General features: G+C 33.8%; 3 protein-coding genes across 3 annotated transcripts; 1 reads left to right on the forward strand and 2 right to left on the reverse strand.

Annotated features, from left to right (window-relative positions):
- Window positions 1–6,168: 6,168 nt before the first annotated feature.
- On the reverse strand, window positions 6,169–6,732 carry LOC114420356 (protein MAIN-LIKE 2-like). The gene is made up of 2 exons (XM_028386273.1): window positions 6,484–6,732; window positions 6,169–6,399 (listed from the first exon to the last, which is right to left on the reverse strand). Exons 1-2 carry the CDS (start codon window positions 6,730–6,732, stop codon window positions 6,169–6,171), a joined length of 480 nt encoding a protein of 159 aa, XP_028242074.1.
- A 3,425-nt stretch (window positions 6,733–10,157) lies between these two features.
- LOC114420357 (hydroquinone glucosyltransferase-like) lies at window positions 10,158–11,908 on the reverse strand. Its single transcript, XM_028386274.1, has 2 exons — window positions 11,317–11,908; window positions 10,158–10,993 (listed from the first exon to the last, which is right to left on the reverse strand). The coding sequence occupies exons 1-2, from the start codon at window positions 11,906–11,908 to the stop codon at window positions 10,158–10,160; spliced, it is 1,428 nt and encodes a 475-aa protein (XP_028242075.1).
- A 5,260-nt stretch (window positions 11,909–17,168) lies between these two features.
- On the forward strand, window positions 17,169–20,773 carry LOC114418743. Its single transcript, XM_028384232.1, has 4 exons — window positions 17,169–17,594; window positions 19,573–19,731; window positions 19,848–19,959; window positions 20,211–20,773. Exons 1-4 carry the CDS (start codon window positions 17,247–17,249, stop codon window positions 20,390–20,392), a joined length of 801 nt encoding a protein of 266 aa, XP_028240033.1. The 5' UTR covers window positions 17,169–17,246; the 3' UTR covers window positions 20,393–20,773.
- Window positions 20,774–21,843: the final 1,070 nt, after the last annotated feature.

The following is a 21,843-nucleotide window of genomic DNA, read 5'->3' on the forward strand; positions in this document are numbered from 1 at the left end:
GGTAGTGCACACTGCTTCTTCCAGAAGAAGTTCTTTCGTAATCTGTATTGTTTATATTTTTTTAGAATTTTATTTTTAAATTTGTGAAAAAAATTAATATATATGAATTTATAATTTATAATATTTGTATTTCATATTTTTGAAATTGTGGATAATAGGTTTAATTAGGTATAATATTAAATGATTTAGGTACATTAATTGTATTTTGTTGTAGTAGTAAAATGTTTAATTAGTTTTTAGTTATAGTGTTAAATTTAGTTTGTGTAAATAATTTAGTTTTACATTTTGAATGTAGTTGTATTAGTTGTTAATATGTATGTTAGTTATTATTTAGTCAATTTTTAGTTGTGGTAATATGGTAATTTGTATGTACTTGTGTATGATGCATAATTTATTAATATGTTGTTAAGATAGACGAAGATCAATGGACGTATGACTATATGATGTCACAAGAAGTTCATATGGATTATGATAATGAAGAAGAATGTGGTGTGAATCAACCACATGTTGATTGTTCGAATGCTTTTAATACCTGTCAGGTAATCATGTTCATTAGTTTGAGTCATTTGGTTGAACATATGTTTCGTATGAAAATTAATATGTTGGGGTTGCATTGTAGGTCTTTGGTACTTGAGATGATGTTTTGCAATGGGCTCAAACAGTTGCCCCTGAAAACAGATTTGTTGCAGTGATTATGAGTTCTGACACAGATACTGGTAGCAGAGGAAGAAGTTCATTTGTGTTAATTGGGTGTGAAAGGAGTGATATGTACAAGTGTAGGAATAAAGAATTTGGTAGAAGAGACACTGAGAGTAGGAAATGTGGTTGTCCCTTCAGGCTTCGTGGGAAACCAGTGCATGGAGGGGAAGGTTGGATGGTGAAGTTGATCTGTGAGATTCACTATAATGAATTGGCCAAGTCCTTAGTTGGACATCCATACGTTGGGCGATTGACTAAGGATGAAAACAAAATTATTTCTGATATGACAAAGTCAATGGTGAAACCAAAAAACATCTTGCTAACGTTAAAGGAGCACAATGCCAACAATTGCACGACAATCAAACAAATTTACAATGCAAAAAGTGCATATCGTTCTTCCATTAGAGGAGCTAATACTGAAATGCAACATCTAATGAAGCTTCTTGAACGTGATCAATACATTCATTGGCATAGATTGAAGGATGAAGTTATGGTGCGTGATCTGTTTTGGTGTCACCCAGATGCAGTAAAGTTATGCAATGCATGACATCTGGTGTTTTTTTTATAGATAATGCCTACAAAACAAACAGGTACAGACTCCCACTACTTGACTTTGTTGGGGTGACACCAACGACGATGACATTCTTTGTTGTGTTTGCATATCTGGAGGGTGAGTGTGTTAATAATATTATATGGGCTTTGGAACGGGTTCGAGGTCTATTTTTAAGAAACGATCGCCTCCCTGTTGTTATTTTCACTGACAGAGACCTAGCACCAATGAATGCAGTGAAAACTGTGTTCCCAGAGTGTACAAACTTGTTGTGCAAGTTTCACATCGATAAGAATGTGAAGACCAAGTGCAAATCTTTAATCGGTCAAAAAAAATATCTGAGACTATGTGCTGGATAACTGGGATAGTTTGGTTGATTGTCCGTCCGAACAACAATTCACTGAGTCCCTTCACAAGTTTCAAATTGCTTGTTCACCTTGGCCAATGTTTGTTGACTATGTTAACGAGACATGGATTATCCCACACGAGGAAAAATTTATTATAACCTGAACGAATAAGGTCATGCACCTAGGGACCACAACAACAAACAGGTATTAAAATCTTATTTTTTTTCTAGTAATAATTATTAATAAATGGTATTTAATTGTTGTATATTTTTCATGTTTGTTGTGTATTTAAATGTAGGGTTGAATTTACTCATTAGGCTCTAAAAAGAGTATTACAAAATAGCCTTGGAGACCTGTGTAGTGTTTGGGATGCCATAATCACACTACAGCACGTTGAAATTAAAGCATCCTTCGAAACCAGTACGCATGTGGTTAGATATGTATTTAAAAAAACCTTATACAAGAGGCTCCTTGGAATGGTTTCAAGGAACACTTTAAATGAGATTGCTACTGAGGTTGAGCGTCTACATTATCTCGGCAACAATCCCTCTTCTTGTGGTTGTGTGATGAGAAGCACGCACAATCTTCCTTGTGCATGTGAGCTTTCTAGGTATGTGAGGCCGAAGTGAGCATCAAGGAAGATATTGAGACCATATCTAAAAGATTTGAGGAACTTGATGTGTGTGGCAAAGTAACTCTCAAGAGTAAACTTCGAGATATTGCATACCCTGATCAAAACTCTATGTGCCCTCCTTCATCAAAGGTCAACACTAAAGGTGCATCAAAGAAATTGATGAAAAGAAGCCAAAGATCCACAAAGCATGATCCGTCTTACTAGGAGTATGTTTATGTTTTTCATTCTGTTCAAAGCAGCAACTCTTCAGTGAAACGTAGTGCATCATCTTCTTAACCGCCGAAGCAAACAAGGATCATCCCGATGTCGGATCAATTTGCGCCATTTATATAGGGTTTCATTCACAACGTTGTGGATGTGAAAGTGGACGGTAACTGTAGATATCGGTCCATTGCCGCTTTATTAGGTATGGGGGAAGATTCTTGGCCGTTGGTGCGCAACAAATTGATTAAAGAACTTGGCAGATGGTCGCGTGACTACACCAACCTCTTCGGTGGCACAGAGAGATTTGAACAATTAAGGTTGTCCTTACTTGTTGATGGGTTTTCCAAGGCATGTTTTTAGGTTATTTTTTTTAAGAACAAACTTTAAATAACTTAGATGTGTATGTTTGCTTGATAAAGGTTAGTGTGGACAAGTGGATGGATATAACGGAGATGGGATATGTCATTGCATCACAGTATAACGTAATCTTTGTATCGTTGTCCCGACAACAAAGCATGACATTTTTTCCTCTTAGAAGTCAACCACCACCCAATTCTTTTGTGCACCGCATGATATGTGTCGGTCACGTGTTTGAAAATCATTTTGTTCAGGTACATTGAAGGTAGTTAGTCTAAGAATTATGCAATCACTTTCCTAGTTCATTTGAGTTAATAATGTTTGTTCACGCACAACAGGTTTATTTGAAAGACCGTTGTCCTTTACCGCCTCTAGCGTTGTTGTGGTCAACCAATTGTTATTCTCAAGCAAAGCAGTGGCCAACTCCATATATTAGTAGAATGCAACAGTACACAAGCTTGATGTCATTCAAAAGAGACTATGTCAACCTAAATGAAGACTGAACATGCATTGTTTATCTAATTGTATTCATTATGCGATATAATTTGTTGTAAGCCATTAAAGGATAATTATTAAGTACTCGTTGCGTTAAGAAAAAAATTAGTTGGTGCAACCAAAATCAATTACGCATGTACGATACATCATTGTCATAATTGACAACATATAATGATATGCATGCATATTAAATTTTGAGCGTGACACGACATTGACTGACTTGACAACACATTCTGATGCACGACATTGGTTGAGTAGGAAACATAAACATGAAACATGTTCACGCGTGTTCTTTTGTAAAAAAAAAGTGAAGCAATCTGTCGGTGAGAACCATGTATATATATGAGACACGGAAAACGCTAATAAATCACACACTATCTTGCTTTCACATACTCTCCCAATTGATACACAAAGTATGGCAATTTTAGGATAAACTAGCAGTCAGACGATTGTCAACTCAAGGTTGGGTTTCATTTTCAAATGGATCGATTATTCACAATGATGGTGAGGTTTACTTCCAAACTTCTACTCCGGTGCCCATTCAAGTACCAAACAGTTGTGATTTTGCAAGCCTAAAAACCAGAATACACAATACCCTTCAACTAACCGACAAACAATTTTTGGATGAAATTCACTACCGCCAGCCATTCACCCATACAGGTAACCAAATTCGCTTTCAATGTATGCAATTGATAAATGATGACGATGTCAACACAATGTTAATGTGTAATGATCAATTTTCGTGTGTTGGTCCGATTGAGTTATTATGCACCGTTGGAAGAACACCAGATGAAGTAATAAACTTACTTGAACGCACTATGACCCCTACTCATGACGCGCTCTTGTATTACAATGGGAGATGGAAAATGCCACCCCAAAACAAATTTGTAGGATGCACATTCACAAGAAAAAATCCAAAGAAATTTGAAATTCCTTCAGGATGTACCATTGATGAACTGAAAGATTTGATAAAGCAAGTTGCACCTAAAGGGATTCCCCCTCACGGAATTCAAGAATCAAAAACGGTAAGACGATTGTTTTTTCGGCAACCAGAATGTTTTGAGTATTCAGATAAAGTTATAAAATATGAAATTAATGAGTTGAAAATCAACGATGAAGTGTTGAAGGTGCTAGTACAGTCTAACTACTGGAAAAAATATGGGCCAATAGAAACTTTAGCTGTTTTTACTAAACATGGTATGGAAATCGAAGACGATGTGGCTGCTACGTCGCTAAACGACTGAATGCAACGTTTCTTTTTTTGTTTTTCATGTAACTTTTATCTGTTTACAGCGTGTTTGAATACCATAATAAAATTGAATGTGTTGTTTGAATGGTCCAAATATAATTTATTTTAGTTGTTTCACCTTTAGACCTTAGGCCTACTTTGAAGGGTCCAAATCTTTTTTTTTTTTTTAAATTTTGTGCTTGTTTTTTTAGGTGTTATTCGATGGAACCGGCTCACGATATTTTTTTTTTTTGAGTTCTTTGACTTCCAAACATGAGAAATAGTGCCCCTTGAATGTCTTAGGTGACTTGTGCATAATTTTAAAAAACCCCTGAACATGGGTACTTGAACATGTTTGAAGGGTCCAAATCCTATTTTTTTTTTAAATTTTGTGCTTGTTTTTTTAGGTGTTATTTGGTGGAACCGGCTCATGATATTATTTTTTTAGTTCTTTGAAGTCCAAACATGAGAAATAGTGCCCCTTGAATGTCTTAGGCGACTTACGCATAATTTTTAAAAAAACATCGAACATGGGTACTTGAACATGTTTGAAGGGTCCAAATCCTATTTTTTAAAATTTTGTGCTTGTTTTTTGAGGTGTTATTTGGTGGAACCGGCTCATGATATTATTTGTTTTTTATTTCTTTGACGTCCAAACATGAGAAATAGCTCCCCTCGAATGTCTTAGGCGACTCGCGCATAATTTAAAAAAAAAACGCCGAACATGGGTACTTGAATATGTTTGAAGGGTCCAAATCTTTTTTTTTTTAATTTTGATCTTTTTACTTTAAAACATAAACTTTTAGTTATCTTATTTTTAAAAATTTATAATTTTAATCTTATTCTTATGAAGGAAAGTCATGATTTTTGGAATCAGAATCGTCACGTCAGTTAATCGGAATCGAGATCAGAATCGGGATCAGAATCATAATCGGTGTGTCATATAGAATGCATAATAAGTAAACTATATTAAAGAAAAAAGTGTAACAAATACAAAAAATGATGTCAACTACAAAACATAAAAAACATCATCAATGCTCTGTGTGACGTCTTTGTCGAGCCCTAACACTTCCATCTGCGCTGGCACCCCCCTGGCGATCCTGAGGCAATCTTGCATGATATCATGTAACTTTGTGCCTGCAGTGACCATCCTAAGGTTGAGCACACGCTCCAACCTTTCTACGATCGTCTCATAGCCTTCATAATCATCCTGTGACAGTCATAAAAAAACATTTATTACAAAATTTAAAATAAATAACAATTCAAAAAACATTAAACGCGCAACTTATCTTACCACTGCATGTCGAGGGGGGTCAAATGCCACTGGAACCTCTGGGATGTCCGACTGGATGCAGTCCTCATGGTCTGTGGCAGGTGGATGTCTTGGATGATCACCTTCCTGGGTCGATATCATGAATGGGTGAGATATCTGGAAAAACCACTCCATGTAATCCACAGATACCTGCCCAGGCACTACACAAATGTCACCCACAGCTGCTACGTGGTCTGAGAAATGCATCCACCTGTCATCTATATCATCATATGACAACAAAGTGTTAATAGGCGGTGGAGGGATGCTTTGAATGTACCCAAACTGGCGTAGCACCCTCTCCGGTCGAACTGTGACCACCATAGGACCCTATCTCAGCTGACCCTAGAACAATGAAATCAGCTCAAACCCCCTAACCCCTCGATGGTCACTGTAAGGCAACCAGCACACGTTTGTGACCATCAAAGCATCACAACATGCCTGGTACGGCGCTCCTGTAATTCCCTTCATACGCACCTTCATCATTAGCCACCGGGAGGCACGTGGGGACGTCTCCTCGTACGCATCATCAGTGATGCACTGATGCACACTCAGAAAGTGCTCATAGATCCAGCACTACAAAAGAAAATTAGGTTAACATAACATAAAAACATGTTTACATCATAATCTAATGTAACATATTACGAACACAAAATTTACCTGTAATAAAGTAAGGTACCCCCCAATCTGTCGTGTCGTGGTCCTAGAAGCTTCATCTAACTGGTCATACATATGAACCAGGGCGGCAGCTCCCCAGGCATAGCCCCCACTCTGACCTAGGTCGTGAAAAGCCGCTAGATGCACCACATGAACATTTGCTGCACTCTTGTTAGAAAAAAGAGTGCAACCGACCAGGTGCAAGAGATAAGCACGAACTGCTACAATCCATCGTCGTGCCTGGCATCTCATCTCATAGATCTCCCGAACCCAAGAGAGGCGTACATATGGCCCGCCTGCTCATATTGTCTCGGCTCTAGCCTCCTCACCGGACACCTCAAGCAATTCCATCAACAAAAATACCGCCTCGTCCATAGAAAGAGCCTCGAAGCTGTGGAAGGCGCCACTAATAGGCAAATGGAGGAGTGACGACACATCATCTAGTGTGATCATCAACTCTCCTACTAGAAGGTGGAAGGTGCTGGTCTCCCTGTGCCTCCTCTCCACAAATGCGAATATAAGTCCAGGATCGCCGGTTACAACTTAACACCCGATCAATGGACTTAATCTTGTGGCGGCAACCAACTTCAATCTTAGGCACTGGCCTCCCAATTAATGCCACCTTCCTCCCGTGCGACACCAACTTCAGCTCAGGACGCTCCTGAATTGAAGTACAAATCATTCCAAATATACAAATTTCAAACAAATCAAGAAGAAGAAAAAATTAATAAATTATAATACCTGCCCAGTCCAAATGGCATCTGCAACATGCTCCGCAAATGAAGTCAGCACTGATGGGTCACGTGGACCACCAGGGAATCCCTCATCAGCATGTGACCCCTTAGCACCATCACGACCTAAGTCCTCTGCAACAGTCGCATCTACATCCGCGGTCATCTGAGGCGCATCTTCACTCATCTGAGGAACATCGTCAGCCATATGAGGGACATCCTCAGTCATCTGAGGAACATCCTTCGCCATATGAGGTACTTCCTCAGTCACCTGAGAAACACCTTCATCAACTGCAATATGTACCCGTTGCCTACGGACTGATGCAGTAGGCCTACGCCTCCAGGGAACATCAACTACATCATGCTCATCCTGTCTACCTCTGCCTATAACCCTAGCTAAAGCACAACCTAAACCTCGTGTTCTAACCATGATCTACAAATCATGAAGAACACATATTTTTTTGGGTCAAATAAACTATTCATATAATTAAAAACCTACATATATTTACATAAATCTTCAGCCTTACGTTATAAACCCTAATCACACTACCCTAAGCATTGTTGACTACCCTAAACTAAACCCTACACACTCAACCACTAAACATATATCTTACACTCAACTAGGTCCTAACCCTAATACCAAATTTTTTATGCAAATATAAAAAAACAAAAATTTAACCTAATATATAATATTTAATTAATTTTTTTTACTTACCACCATGAAAGCATAAATATTTCAATTATTACAAAACAAAACGTACACAAATTAATTTATAAAAAAAATAACTTCATTTATAAAAAAAAAAACAAAACTAATTTTAAAAAAAAAAATAATTCCCTCTTCCGGAGAAGCTACCGGAAGAACTTCTTCTGGGGCGCACAAAACGTTTCAGGTTCGCTTTTTTCAGACGATTTCGAAGTCTTCTATCCTAAAGCCAGCTTCTCCTAAACTAAATAAATAGTGAACCTACGAGGGGAGGGGAGATAGGGGATACTAACCTTGACGGCAGAAACACAGCAATGGCACCACAAAAGCTTCACAAACAAACGGAAATGGCAGCTTGGACGCGCGGAGGAAGAAGGAAGGAAGAAAAGAAAGAAAGTAGAAAGATGGGGGGAGCCTGTGGGTGCGCGTTTACTTTAAAATTTTAAGCTAAGGACAATTTTGCCCATTCACATAATTGTTGGGTGCACCTAGCATGTCCCTAGTCTCTTTTTTCCTTCTGTTTAATCGGGTGCGAGTTGGATAATGGTTTTGTGTGCTCAGCCCTATGTTTCACTGTGATCCATGTTAAAACAAATCTTGATACAGCTTGTCTGAAAAATTGAAACTCTACTTTTACACCCTTATGCAAAAGTTATATCAACTAACATTGGAAAAAAAAACACACACACACACACCTACTGCTTAGGAATCAAAGAATTAGGGACACAAGCTTTCACAAAAAGATTTATCAGTCTCAACATTATTCACTTTCAAGTTCTTCACGTGTTCTTGTTATTTAGGACTTGAATATTTCATGAAGTTTGAAAGTTATCAATGTCTGTGGTTAACTAATTTAATTAAGTCATGTTTTGATGTTCTTAAGTATTTTTTTTTTATTGTCAAACGTAATGTATAAAAGAAGTTTTTCAAAACTTAAAATAGGTCAGATATTTGCAACCACTTCTCTAAATTTTATGTTTCATAACTCTTAAATAATATGTGATGAAAATAAATTGAAATAACAATTTCAGAAATTAAAATATAACAATATTTTCATGCATTGCACATGTCACCATTATAATTTAAATTATGGGAAGGACTGATAATACTACATCCATTTTAGTAGCTATAATATTTAAAAAACAAAATGTTAATTATTTTTTTTTAGCAAAAGACAGATTGACAAATTAAAGACATAAGTACTGTAAGCAAAATATATATGTGATGTGACATGATAAAAAATAATTTACAAGTGCCAATAAAATATATAATATGTAGATATAGTTTAGAATGGATAGAGATATAAAAGCTGACATTTTGGGTCCACATATGGGTGCAAATTCTTGTATTATTTATCTTTATTTATTATTTCATTTTTATTATAGGCTCAATTAAGTTAAATGGGTTGAACTATTCTTTATTCATAACAATTTTTTTAGTCATTTAAAAAAAAGAATAAAAGGATGAGTTTTGACATTTAATAAATATGTAACAAAATGAAATTTGTTAACGGACTCTTTGTAAAACATGTAGAAAATATTTTAGGACAAAAGCATAACCTCCAAAAACTTATGTATTTGTTTAATTTATATATCTATTGTTTCACTCTATGATATTTAATGGTCCCTATTTTTTAAAATAGTTTTATCTTTTAATTTTAATTCTTAGTATTTATTTCAATTCTAAACCTCACACATAATTGATAAAAAAAGAAAAGCAAATCCAAATTAATTATATAAGAAACAATTTCAATTCCTTAAAATAAAAAATACCAACAGACAAATTATGCAAGTGCCTGTCTTTCGGCCAGTAGAATATAAGTGAATTTGTTTAACTTACCCTATTTTTTAAAATAGTTTTATCTTTTAATTTTTATTCTTACTATTTATTTCAATTCTTAACCTCACACATAATTGATTAAAAAAAAAAGCAAATCCAAATTAATTATATAAGAAACAATTTCAATTCCTTAAAATAAAAAAAGAGTAACAACAGACATATTATGCAAGTGCCTGTCTTTTGGCCAGTAGTATATAAGTGAATTTGTTTAACTTACCCAAGAAAAAAAAGAGTTCAACTCTATAAAATATTATTGGTGCAATTAGTTATGTTCTTCAACATTATTATGCAATTTTCTTAATTGCATCAATAATTTTCTCTGATTTTGTTTAATTCCATTTTTTGTTGAAATATATTTTTCAATCACAATATAAGTTGTATTAATTGTGCAAAAGTTTAAGTTACATTATGCAACCCCCCAAGCTTAAGTTTTTCCACTTTAATGCCAACTGTGTTAGGGTCATTGTTGAGGAGGATCCATCATCCTTCAATGCATCAGCAGCAGCACCTTTCAACTTTTTCATTCTCTGGCGAATTCCCTCACCTTCTTGCCCCACCAGTAGATTCTTTATGACCCTACCTATCTCTTCCCTTTCCACAATCCCCTTCTCATTTACCTTAGCCCTAAGAGCCACTTTCAAACCATCAGTTAACAAAACAGCATTCATCTTTTGCTCGGCAAAGAGTGGCCATGCTATTAGTGGAATCCCATACACAACACTTTCAAGTGTGGAGTTCCAACCACAGTGGCATAGGAACCCACCAATTGCACCATGAGCAAGGATTTGAACCTGAGATGCCCAATAAGGTACCACCAAACCACGCCCTTGTGTTCTCTTCAAAAACCCATTTGGTAAAAATTCTGAAGGGTCCTCATTTTTAGCACCAATGTCCGCAATAATGCCAAACTTGTTTGGTGGTCTTAACACCCACAAGAATCTTTGACCACTCAATTCCAAACCCCAAGCAAGCTCGTTTATTTGATCTTGAGAAAGTGTGCCACCACTTCCAAAGGAAACATATAAGACAGAATTGTGTTGTTGCTTGTCCAACCATCTCAAACATTCTGTGTCACTTCCTTGATCATTGCATGACTCCTTTTGCACAAGGGGTCCTATTGCATATACAGAAGGGATTCCTCTTCCCTCTTCTTGTTGCAAGGCCCTTATGGTCTCTTCTTCCATCTCAAAAAAGTTGTTAACCAATATACCATCAGCTAAATAGAATCTTTCATTACCTTCAAAAAAATTATTATGTATCATTAACTAAATATATTTTAAATTATTCTCGTAGTGGACCCAAAGATTGAAACTTTTGAAAATATCTAAAAAGTCTCACCACGAAAAAATTATTGCATGGTTGGAACTAACATAACCCAATTAATCTCTACATGATACATAATATAGTGAAATCAGTTATTTTTTTGTAAATTGAAAGGCTTAACTAACCATAGACATGTAGTTTTAGGAAATAATCTAATAATTTGTTTTATATTAGAGAGTGAGAAACCCTAATTAAACTAGTTATCAAAGAGAAAATAAATATAGAACCTATCATTACCTTCAAGAAATTGCTTGTATGCTACACCTGATCGATCTTGAAGAGGGTCAGGTAGATCAGTCCCACGAATTGGTATGCAACCAGGAATCTCTATAGGTTCTGATAGGTCTCTGTACTCACCAGTAATTGTCTTGTCTAGCATGGAAGAATACAAGCACAGTGATAGTAACATAGCCGTGGATGGGAAATATGTGTAGGACAAGATATTGAGTTCCTTGCCAAAGGGTAACACTTGTGTTACCAAACCGTCAGAAATGATTGCAACGAGGTTTGAGCTAGAATGTAGTGTCTTCAATGCATCATGGATTAGTGGTAGAGAACGAGAGATGGTGACTTGAACTAGGATTGCGGGGTGAGTATCATGTGGAAGGTCCTCCATGTTAATTGGTGGTAGGAACGTGTAGCTTATGTTTGAGGGAAGAGAATGAAAAAGGGCTTTGGTGTTGTTGCAAGGTGAACCAAATGTAGGGTTGATGCATGTGACATGAATGTCACGGTGGAGATGAACTAGTCGCTTAGAGAACTCAAGAATTGAGCGTAGATGGCTGTATACTGGGACTGAAACAATGGCTATGTGAGTTGTGACCTCCATTAGTTCAAATGTAATTTGATCACATAATGTGGACATGGTTTATAGAAACATTGATGAATTTATAGAAAGAGTTATTCACTCCCTTTCTCTCTTGGTTTGAATGAAATATATACTATACGCAAATACAAACTGAAGGATTTGAGGATTGTACCGTAAAGCCACCATAAATTGTTGCAAATTAAAGTGAACTGGAGTTATCGGTCTGTGGAAATTCATTGAACTGATTCTACAGATTATGTTACATTTTCATTTGAGTTCATGTTTCATGAAGACATAACATAATTAATAATTGCACGCATATCTTTGTTTTGAGTTTTGAAAATGTGAGAGTTACGTGAAAAATCTTTGATAAACTAGTGACTTCGATAAAAAAAAAATACTGAAACTGACAAGCTTTTAGAAATTAGAAGGGTCTCTTTATAAAAAAAAAGAAGAACATATTAGTTGAAAAAATAACGCTAACTAATATTTTTAGAACATTAATTAAAAAATATAATAAATATAATTTATCTTAGGTGAAATTGATTACATGAATTACCTAAATAAAATTTTGACAAAATAGTATTTAATATTATCTGGAAAGTTAAAACTGTGAAGGCTGAAGAAGGTTGATAGTAATGGCTGGAGGTAGGTACCCCTGAAAATTATTTTTCTTTGCTTCTGCTGATTGATCTGAATGTGTTGTTTATGGTTGTTAATGTGTTTAGACTAGTACGTTGATGTTTTTTATTTTTTGATATCAGAGCCTTATTTGTCTTTGTCTTGCTTCTTTTGACACTCATATGTTGTTTTTTTAGATATGGGCACTCTATTTTTGAACATTTTAATCCATATTAAGACTGAAATCATATTGGAATCGATTTCCTTTTTTATCTGTGATTTAAAATGATAATTTTGGCTTTGTATATGGCTGAAACCATTAGGTTTCCATTCAGGTCCATGGGTCACAATCGGTCAAAAGCGACCTAGCTCAAGGTTGAAGACAATGATACACTATTATTGTACGCTATTATTGCATTGACATTTGTAAACACCAGTTGATTTCAATGCGGGCCATGGTTGGCTAATATTTTGGAATTTTCCGTGAAGGCCCATTGAGTTTTGGCTGGCCCACAGTTTTTCAAAATTCACTATTTGTTTGTAAAAAAAAAAAAAAAAAAAGGAACTTCTACGTTGCCAGCCATATACATGCATTACAATTAAAGGTTTTTGTGAAATACCTTAACATCTTTAATTAATAATTAATAATATCATGTTGCTCATAATTTATTTATTTATGTACTAAATTGATTTAGTTATGAATTATATGTTTAAACTATTTATTTATTTAGTTTAATTGTATGTTTAATTTTTTATATTTATTTAAGCATGCAATATTGAGTTATAAAAAAAATTATGCACGTTAAAATTAATGATTAAAGAGCTTGCGTGGTTTCTTTTATTGAATATGATATGCATATATTATTTATTTATTTCTTGAATTTTGTATGTATGATTTTATGATTATTGTACATGCAAAATTATGTTAAATAATATTTATGTAATGTTATTCAATTATTTGCATTATTAAAAATGTTATGCAAATATTTAACTCTTTATTAAGAATTAATTAATGTTAATTGATTAAAGAATAGTCACAACATCTTTAATTGATTAGGTTTATATATATTAAGTGTTAAAATCACATATAAAATAATAGTTATGATGAATCATATGTAATATAATATAATCTGCCCACATGAATTTTATTATATTTGTATGACTAATTAAGATAAAATATCAGGTTATATTTTTTAATTTACCCACAAAAATTAGGAAAAAAAAGGAACTTTATTTGATAGTTTCATCATAAATTTGAATCTAATTGAGTAGGACTTTAGCCCACAAGCAAGTTTTATGTCACTAGGTTCATAAACTAATGCATATTTTACATGGTAAAACATAATATTTTATTTAGTCTTAAATTATGAATAATGAGAATGTATGTTTGAACTCTACAGTTCATCAATCTGCGAGCATTCCTAGTATTAAGTGTGATATTCCTGAATTGAAAGGGGACAATTATAAGGTTTGGAGGGAAAAAATTCTCCTTCATCTAGGCTGGATGGATATTGACTATGCCATTAGAAAAAATGAACCATCAGGTATATATTACTGAAACTAGCACTCTTGATGTTATTGATCTTTATGAAAAATGAGACAGATCTAATTGCTTCTCTGTGATGTTCATAAAAACCAATATATCTGCTAGTATTCGTAGTTTTGTCGATCAACATGAAAAGGTCAAGGATCTTTTGAAGGCCATTGATGATCAATTTGTTACATTTGATAAGGCCCTTGCTAGCACCCTTATAATGAAATTCTAATCCTTAAAGCTCCATGGGATAAGAGGAACGCATGATCACATTATGCACATGAAGGATATAGTGGCTCAATTGAAAACCTTGAAAGTTACCATGTTAGATTCTTTCCTAGTACACTACATTTTATGTACTCTACCTGTGCAATATGCCCCTTTCAAAATCTCTTATAACACACATAAGGATAAGTGGTCAATTAATGAGCTATTAACTATGTGTGTTTAAGAAGAGGAAAGGTTAATAATGAAATATGGTGAAAGTGCATATTTGACTGCTCAGGAAAAGAAGAAAAGGGATCAAGCCAAGAATAAAGGCAAGATTCATGCTCAGCTAGTCATAAAGAAAGAGTCAAAGTATTTCTTTTGCAAGAAAAAAGGGCACGTGAAGAAAGAATGCTCAAAATTTAAGACCTGACTCGACAAGAAAGGCACTCCATTTACTTTTATTTGTTATGAATCTAATATGATTAGTGTTAATCATAACACATGATGGATTGATTCTGGTTCTACAATCCATGTTTCTAATACCTTGTAAGGTATGGAAAACCTAAGGAGGTCAATGGTAAGCGAGCAGTACATCTATTTAGGAGGCAAGATAAGCTTACATGTGGAAGCCATTGGGACATGTAGTTTAGTTTTAAGCAGCGGTTTTATTTTGTATTGAGAAAAGACATTTTATGTTCCAAGTTTTTCTAAGAATTTTATTTTTGTATCAAAACTTGCACCATTGGGTTTTTCCTTTAATTTTTCGGATTCTGGTTTTTCTTTAATTAATAAATTTGGAATTATTGGTTCTGGTGCTCTCAGTTTTGATCACGAAGCCTACTCCTCTCTTTAGATAAAACACACCATCCAGTTTGAGTGAGTGAGGGTCTAGAAAGCTAAAATTGTGAAGGCTGAAGGTCGATAACAATGGCTAGAGATAGGTACCTCTGAAATTATTTTTTTTTCTGCATCCGCTGTTTGATCTGAATGTGTTGTTTATGGTTGTTAACGTGTTTAGACCAATACATTTATGTTTTTTATATTTGATTATCTACCATACTACTACGAGAAACAACAACAACAACAACAAGAACACATGTTCTCTTCATTGCAAGAGCGCTTACTACACCAACACTAGCATCCAATTTCCTAGATAAGTTTGTTGTGCCTTATCATAATTACTTCTCCTTCCAAGTAGAGGAACTCCAACAACAACTCTATGAGGTTCCACAATGTGGTAGTACTTGTGTGGATCTTCAATGTGAGAAGAAAGGTTGCGAGAGAATCGTATCTCCCCAGATCATAGCAATGAGAGAAAGGACAAGAAATATCACTGAGAAGACTCAACAACTTGGGAAGTTAATTCCTGGTGGACCAAAGATGAACATGGCTGAGATGCTTAATGCATCTACGAAGTATGTTAAGTTCCTTCAAGCCCAAGTTGGAATGCTTGAACTCGTGAACACAGTCGAGGTATGTAATGTTAACTTCTTGCCATAAGTTTTAATAAGTTTTAATCATGTGGGTCATAAAATGATGTTATGTCATGGAACTTCTTAATTTTACTTAATTTTAATTGCTTTTTAATATTGTCAATCTTTTCTTTCTTTTAATGATTTTAATTTTCTTTTGCAGACAAATGCTTAATAGAGTCTCTTGGTTTTGTGTGTGAATTAGTTCTTGTGTGTTGCTACATCAATATTTACTTTAAGAATCCAAATGCATGTGTTTGCTCATTGCCTATTTGGTCATTCAGTGAGTGTGGACACTTTGCTTAGAATGAGAGTATGTTACATTGTTCACACAGCTTGATATCTAAAAGGTCGGTTTCGCTTAATCATCCACACTATTTCCGCATCTGATTAAGAGTATGTATAATGAGGTTTGTCTAATGTGTTGTTTAATTAAAAAATATTATTTTAATGTGCTACATGTAATTTTTATAATCAGAGAGAATCGATTATATTAACAATTATATATTGTTCATGAATTATTTAACTTTAGGAGAGAAAAATATAATATTTATAAATTAAACAACTTGTTAATAAAAAATACCTATTAAAAAAATTAATTCAATCGTTTAAAATTAAAGTAATAAAAATTGTGTTGGTTATATCAACACAACTAGAGATGATGCTCTAAAATTACGCAATGATCGGAATATACTCCGCAGATATTCTCGGCATAAGCCTCTCGAAAAGCTAATCTCCAAGATTTATCAATTATATATTCAAGTAATTTATTTTTTAAATAAATATGTTTTTGTTTCTCATAGATTAATGAATATTTTTTAGCACTATTAATTTTTTTTTTCTGTTGCTAATAAAACAAAAAAAAATATTTTTTATCTTTATAATTTTATTTTAGCCATTATAATAGATATTTTTATTTTTAATCCTAAAGTATGTATCGGTCTCTATCAAATATTTTTTTAAAATAAATTAATACAAAATAAACAAAATATGATAAGGATTAAAATGAAATGATTAAAACAAAATAATAAAAATAAAAAATAATTTATTATAAACTCAATTTAAAAAATATAAAACTATTAAAAACTCATCACAAAATTCATTAAAACCATGTTTGGATTTTGCACTGTAAAAGTATTTTTAATTTTATCAAATAGGACCCTTGCTTTTCCTTTTATTAGTTGGATTTACATTAGAACGTGTGCCACATAATTTCTAAGTACAAATCAATCATACATTATTTCATCATCAATAAAGTGTGTTAGGATAAATATTAAAAAAATTATTTTTGAAAGGAATTAATTTTGGTTAAAATTAATTTTAAAATGATATAATTTATGTTTAAATATTTTATTATAAAATCAATTTAAAAATAAAAATTTTAAATTATTCTACAATATAATATCAAACATATGAACCAAACCAAATAAATACCCCCAAAAACACAAGTAACCATGAACCATTCTTCCTCGCAACTTGTTCCATTTTTCTTCCTTCCTCATTCCTCACTTCCGTCCCGAAAATGGCTTCAAGTGGCGTTGCGGGAACTTCCACACCCGAATTCTACCAGAACGTCGTCGTAATGCGTCACGGCGATCGCATCGACAACTTCGAACCCATGTGGGTGTCCACCGCTACCCGACCCTGGGACCCACCCCTTATCCAACAGGGTCGGGTCCGAGCCTTCGCCACGGGTCGCAAGTTCCGCAACAACCTCCCTTTCACTCTCCACCGCGTCTTCGTCTCTCCCTTCCTCCGATGCATCCAAACCGCCGCCGAAGTCGTCGTTGCACTCTCTGCCATCGCCGCCGGCGACGACCCCAACGTCATCGTCGGCGATGACGTCCCAATCGATCCCTCCAAACTCAAGGTCAAAATCGTGTTTTCCTTCCTCCTTTTGTTTTTTTTTTTTTGCAGAATATATGGATGTCAGAGTTTAATTGGGATTATAGATTTGATTTTCTAAACTCTGTTTTGATGCGGGGTTTATTTTACTCACTAACTAATGCGGTACTAGATTTTTAAACTTTTAGTGATGGCAATTTTTTTTTTTTGAGTTGTTTCTGTTTTGTAAAATAAAATAAGTCGAATTTTAAAAGAATCAATTTCACAATCATTAGATCATGTCTTTCACGAAACAAGTCAATAATCAACCGACGAATCTGAATTCAATAGAGATCACTTTAACTATGAATTTTAAAATGATTATTATTAGAGTAAATAGTGTATGCACTGTACTCTAGTGTTATCTAATGAATAAACCATCAATTCGGCCCCTCAAGTATTACCCTATCTCCTAAGTAGTCCTTAAATTCAATGAAAACAGATAAAAAAATTTATCCGGACTACAGACCAAAAATTTTGCTGGAACGAAATTCGAACATTTCGATATCTATTGAGATGAAAAACATATGTGAACATTTCGATATTTATTGGAAACATTTCAATATTTACAGAGATGAAAAATATATTTTAGCTTGCTAGTTGCTTAACAAATTGCTTATTTTTAAACAACATTGCTTAATCTTTTTTTACCACCGGAGATGATTTACATATCATATTAAGTTGCTTAAAATTAATCTATGGCTGTTTTTACAAGCACTTGTTGCTTATGAGTAAAAAAATAATATATTTTGTCATTTAAGGATTATTTAAGGGGATAATTTAAGAGTTACTTAAAATTATACCAAGAGTAAAATATATGAGTTGGTTAATTATGATGTGACATTGTAGGAACTAATTAACATAAGGTAAAGAACTCAAAATAATTTGCTTAAATTACACCTATTGGAGATGCTATAAGTAGTCCCTAAGTATCGAATATCCGTCAAATTAGTTCTTATATTGGTATATTTTATCAACGTTGAGAGACTGATTTGGAGGATTCTTTTCAATACTTAAGGGACTATGTAGCACGGTTTAAGAACTTATAAAATTTCATTTTTTAAAGACTATTTAAAAGAGAAGGTAATACTTTAAGGGCAAAATTAATAGTTTATTCGTTATCTAATCATATGAACAGTTATGAAAAATTATTTGACTTTTACAATAACTATTTTACTCTAAGCTAATGATGATCTCTGATTGGTTCTCAAAGTAAAATATTTTACTTTTACACTGACTATACATAAAAATTAAACTCATACATTCTAATGAAATTTATGGAATGTTTACCTTAAAAAAAAGAAGAGGAAAAGCAGTTAGGCATTTTTATGTTGTGTATAATATAGTACTATCTGGATATGATTTGGATCATGCTCTTGAATAATGTGGTCTTGTTGGAAAGGGATCCCGGAAAAATTCACTATGATTAGTTAATGGATTCAAAAAAAGAAAAATGAGTCTTTCTCTTTTTGACTATATCGTAACTTGTTATTCAAAAGAAATCAACAATAGGACGTTCTTATTTTCTCACATGTTTAACAGAATAACATTAAGTCCTGAACAACCTTTGATTTTCGGAGGTGGTTCTTGCAGTGTACCAACTACCAAGGTCAAGCATTAATTTGTCTTACATTAAAATAAAATTATGTATAAATAGATTTTCCAGTAACATTGCTGCACGATTATGTTTGATTTGTCCATTTGAGATGCTTACCTTTGAGGGATACATGTCGAAATTTAAACCTTGGCCTAGTGGTGAAGACTGCATGCATACACACTGCACACATTGTATCATAGAGATTCATTTTCATCTGCAGAAGTAGAATTGTATAGTTTTGTGAGAGAAAGAATGACATGGTGTTTCATATTTCTCTTTAATAAAATATTACATTACTTACAAATCCTGAGTAGATACATCAGCTATTGAGTTTATAAAATTCTATCCCTCACTTCCACAACTGCAGGTCTCTGTTGAATATGGGTTATGTGAAATGATGAGCAGGGACGCTATCAGACTTGAGGTGGCTCCTAAAGATGGAAATTGGGGCTTTGATGTATCAGAGCGTGAGGCCATGCTTCCGGCTGGGACAGTGGATAAGAATGTGGAACGGGTCTATAAAGAGGTATAGAGGACTTTATCTTCATTTTCAACTGTGAATTTTTGGCACACTTGACAATTGTATATAAGTATGCAAACATTGTTGGTGCTGATGAAACTTTTTTGCTTGAGAAACTTTAGTTGCCCAAGTGGGAAGAAGATCCCAATTTGCACACAAGGCCTAGATATAAGCAAATAGTTAAAGACCTTGCAGACAAATATCATACTGAGAACTTGCTGCTTGTCACACACGGTATAATATTCAATTTCTTGTCCATCATTCTATCTAGAAAGGCACCTTTTTATTTGTGAATGCAATCTTTCTGTAGTTACTCCCCATGTTATATTAATGAGCAAGAATGGAATTTACTACTATAAAGCAAGAAAGTGCTTGAACCTAAACCTGTTGATCAATGAATGAAGAAGGTGCTCAATGCTCCTCTATTTTGAAGTGTGCAAGTGATTTTTACAAACTGAATTCTAATTGCATTGCACCTTTTGTAGGGGAAGGTGTTGGGGTGGCTCTTTCTTCATTCAAAAAGGATGTTACAGTGTACGAAGTTGATTACTGTGGATACGTCCAACTTAGACGCCCAATTTTCAAGAAAGACCAGTCATTTACTGCAGGAGAATTTGAAGTTCTTAATCACAATGGTCAAACTGGCGTAAATTTCATCCCAAATTAATGGCCATCTTCATGTCTTAGGCCTGATTCTCACTACTACTCTACTCTGGCTACTTCATATTTGAGTCCTCCAAAGTCCAAATGACTCCTCTATTGTGAATGCTTGATTGAGTAGGAAAATTTAAACACCATTATTCTTCAATCATAGGATATTTGATTTTCCTTGATTAAATAGTAAACATAGGAGGAAAATAAATAGTACTATAGCTTTATTCTTCTGCTTAATTCAGAATAAGTTAAAAGATACATTACTCTATGCATTTACTGAAATTTTGGTATATGATAGAACTCAATGGTGAAGAATGATCTGTGTAGGCAATTCTACTTATGAGAAAAGGCTTGGTTTGTTATTGTTATAATGTTATATTTAGTATGTTAATCATACACTTTGTTTATTGCTGTGTTGCAAATGTAAAACTAGTCTGTTGGAAAGAAAGGAAGAAAATGCTTGTAAAGATATTAGTTGTGTGTTTGTGCGTGCATTTGAAAGGAATAACCCTTTCTGTTAAAAGCTGTTTGTCGACCTAATTCCAACTTTCTTCCATCTCTATCAAGTCTTAAAATTATGTTATGTTCAATTTGCTATGGAAAGAATTAGCCTCCTTATTTATTTATTTTTATTGAATGGTAAGAATTAGTCTCCGCAAAACTGCACAATCATGGTAATCTTTATGAAAAGCACACCAATATTGGGGCGGCTTATTTGTTTAATTTTGAATGATTTCAAATGATTGAAGTTTTTTTTTTTTTTTTCAATTGAACTGATTAAGTTTTTATTTGATTGGTTACATATGAACCTTTTAGTGTTGGGATCGGTTACAACCCTAAGTCGTAATGTGCTGCTGAATAGCAGTTTCTTTGCTATAGGGAAAATGGCATTATTTTCTATACGCAAATGTTGGAAGCTTAAAGATTTTAAACCGAGAAATCTCAGTATGGGAGTTCAAAAGCGATCTCATTTAGTAATATGAAAATGTGGTTCTATACCAGCTTTACAAAACAGAAATTAAAACTCAAAAGATAACAACAACGTTTACATCTAAAGACGTGGTAAATCTGATAAGATATAACTGAATATATAAAAGCTAAACTAACCTCTAATAATGAGGACTTTATTAACAGAACAGCAACTAACATGATCTAAATGTGACAAGTCTTGTTGACTTACATGTCCATAAATGTTGGCACGTCTTCAGTGAATTTCTCCAAATTATTTACCAAAATTTTATATATAAAAAAATATAAGACAATTTACTTTGGTTTAATACTATATATAAGACATAATCGTGTGATATTTGGCTGCAATATAAATGCTAGTTGAATGAACGAAAGATGTTGAAAATAATTATTTGGACTGCTTTAACATCTAGTAAAATATTATCTGCATACTCTTCTACTAATATATATGTAACTCGTTAAGTGAATATATCATTGCAGAATGCGTTGATACCT

Source organism: Glycine soja, chromosome 7 (assembly GCF_004193775.1).
Source record: "Glycine soja cultivar W05 chromosome 7, ASM419377v2, whole genome shotgun sequence".
NCBI classification, from domain to species: domain Eukaryota; kingdom Viridiplantae; phylum Streptophyta; class Magnoliopsida; order Fabales; family Fabaceae; genus Glycine; species Glycine soja.

What these genes read in the sequence shown, in the direction of transcription:
- LOC114420356 (XM_028386273.1), bottom strand. Translation starts at nt 6,732, where the DNA reads ATGAGATGCCAGGCACGACGATGGATTGTAGCAGTTCGTGCTTATCTC. An exon ending in GGTACCTTACTTTATTACAG is followed by an intron (nt 6,400 to 6,483) that starts GTAAATTTTGTG and finishes TTTCTTTTGTAG; the next exon opens with TGCTGGATCTATGAGCACTT.
- LOC114418743 (XM_028384232.1), top strand. Translation starts at nt 17,247, where the DNA reads ATGGCTTCAAGTGGCGTTGCGGGAACTTCCACACCCGAATTCTACCAG. An exon ending in TGGAACGGGTCTATAAAGAG is followed by an intron (nt 19,732 to 19,847) that starts GTATAGAGGACT and finishes GAGAAACTTTAG; the next exon opens with TTGCCCAAGTGGGAAGAAGA. An exon ending in CTTGCTGCTTGTCACACACG is followed by an intron (nt 19,960 to 20,210) that starts GTATAATATTCA and finishes CACCTTTTGTAG; the next exon opens with GGGAAGGTGTTGGGGTGGCT.
- LOC114420357 (XM_028386274.1), bottom strand. Translation starts at nt 11,908, where the DNA reads ATGGAGGTCACAACTCACATAGCCATTGTTTCAGTCCCAGTATACAGC. An exon ending in ATACAAGCAATTTCTTGAAG is followed by an intron (nt 10,994 to 11,316) that starts GTAATGATAGGT and finishes ATTTTTTTGAAG; the next exon opens with GTAATGAAAGATTCTATTTA.